At 56.0% G+C, this 1,971-nt stretch overlaps 1 protein-coding gene across 1 annotated transcript, besides 1 other annotated feature; it reads left to right on the top strand.

Annotated features, from left to right (window-relative positions):
- Window positions 1-1,971: part of a sequence feature (areas not merged during assembly with more than two copies in the genome that could not be assigned to a particular haplotype) that runs on past the window's edge.
- On the top strand, window positions 1,164-1,754 carry Tc00.1047053506917.10 (uncharacterized protein; the record flags this gene model as incomplete). Its single annotated transcript, XM_800430.1, has 1 exon — window positions 1,164-1,754. One exon carries the CDS (start codon window positions 1,164-1,166, stop codon window positions 1,752-1,754), a length of 591 nt encoding a protein of 196 aa, XP_805523.1.

Here is a 1,971-nt window from a genome sequence, read left to right as displayed (position 1 = left end):
GGGCAACACGATTGATCGACTTCTCAATTTTGTTACGCATGCTTCCACCGCTTCAAAGAAGACCATGCTACGCCGCTATCAGCTGCGACTGGTCGCAGAGGCGGGCACGTCCCATCACACCATGCGATCCTTTTTGATTGGGTACGTTCATGGTGTGCTATTTCATAATGGCGAGGCAAGTGTCCCGTGACTCGCCCCCACTCACCTCCATAATATGGAAGTACGGTACCGCGACGGTAGCAAAACATTCTTTGCCTGAGCGCATCTACGGAAGACACATCTGTCTATTTGGAAGCCAATATTCTTCCGCTCCGGAAGATACTTTGGCGTCGTGCACTCACACAATACGAACGCTATATACGCTTCCATGATCACGAGGATTTGCGTTCCCTTATCTACTCGGAACCTATGCCGCCGTCCATGCATGGGAAGGCGGCGACATCGATCCGCTTCCGAGAGATGCTGTTATTAATGGATAGCCACGCGTCCGTGACATTATTGGGACACCCCAAAACCACATTCGCGTGCCTCTTGCCCAACATCGAATTTCTCCCTGAGACACTGTGATCTGCAACAAAGTGAGATTTTATCGGCCACTCTTTGCCAAAGACGCCTCTGACGATGTCAGGCGCACGGCTTTTTATTCTACTCACTCCTCTTTGGGGGATTGTGACTTTGAATTGTGGACGGACGGCCCTTCATGTCTCGCTGCACTTGCATCTGGATCTGCTGCGCTATTATATGACTCCACCACGACAAATGATCTCCCTGTGGAGGTACATCGTGCAGCAGCTGGCAGCCTCGCATGCTCATATAGGGCAGACTGCCCTGCGATCGAAAATGTTTTTGGACATCTCATACCTCCTTGTCTGGGAACATCCCAATCGCCTACACGAATGCTGGAGGAAACGGACTCCCTCTCGGCAATTGAGGCACCCCGCGTTGCCCACCGACCGTGCGAGACCGCGTTACTGAGTAAATTTGGATTATGCTGCTTTTCTTGGTGGAGCGAGGTCACCCTGTGGATTTTATATTTTCCCATCACACTGCGGTATTCCACGCAATGAGGCCGCTGACGACGAAGTCACGATTGCACGATCCCTCTCGCAGGACTGCGTCACTGCCTGGCATGTGGACTTCCTTACCGCCGTCAAGAGGTTATAATGGAAGAATGTGCAGGAGGAAAAGGAAGCCGCGCACACCGCGTGACAGGCGCCTGTCGGTGTGGCAAGGACTCTGTTCCTGGTGTTGACCCGGACATCGGTACCCGAGTGGCGGCACAGCGCACAGGCGCGATGCGACTCCTGCCCACTCTTCGACAGGCCTGCACGCGCCCTGCGGATCACAAGGAACCCTCTGTGTTGGTGGTGCCGTCCCTCCCTCACTGCGGTGACCGGCCCGCCTCGGCCTCCGCCGGAACCTCTTCCCGAAGTGAGCACCGCAACTCCTTGCCGACCAGCGAGCGGCGGATTGACGTCCTCCTGCCCAACCTGCAGCAGAGCGCACTTGTCCGTCCACAGTATGAGGGCACATGCCCGACGTGCTCAGCCTGGCGTTATAATAGTTTGCGAGAGCCTCCCATGCGGATGCCACAATGGCGCCACCGTCTTCTTAACAGGTGCCTCGCGCGCAGGTCGCCACCGAAGTTGCCAAGCATGCCAGCAGTCAAGACACGCAGGAAGCACAAACGCGGGTACTCCAGATGGACCAGGCTCTTCCGCCACCGCCTCATCACAGACGCCACGGGCTGCTGATCCCCGACGGACCACGGGAGACTCTGCCTCATCCACTGCGGGAATGCCCTCGTCGTTGGGAACTGGGACTGCGACTGTGTGGGACTGCCCCAGCCCGCGCGACGGCCTGTTTGCGACGGAATACTTGCCACTTTTGTACGGACGGCCCTTGCCCTACTCACTCGTTATTGTAGCAGCATACAACCAAAACAACATAACAAGCTGCTTTGTGATGAAT

Source organism: Trypanosoma cruzi, genomic scaffold (assembly GCF_000209065.1).
Source record: "Trypanosoma cruzi strain CL Brener 1047053516793 genomic scaffold, whole genome shotgun sequence".
Taxonomy (NCBI): domain Eukaryota; phylum Euglenozoa; class Kinetoplastea; order Trypanosomatida; family Trypanosomatidae; genus Trypanosoma; species Trypanosoma cruzi.
Note: the sequence above shows the minus strand (reverse complement) of the source record. Positions and strands in the feature narration are given on the sequence as shown.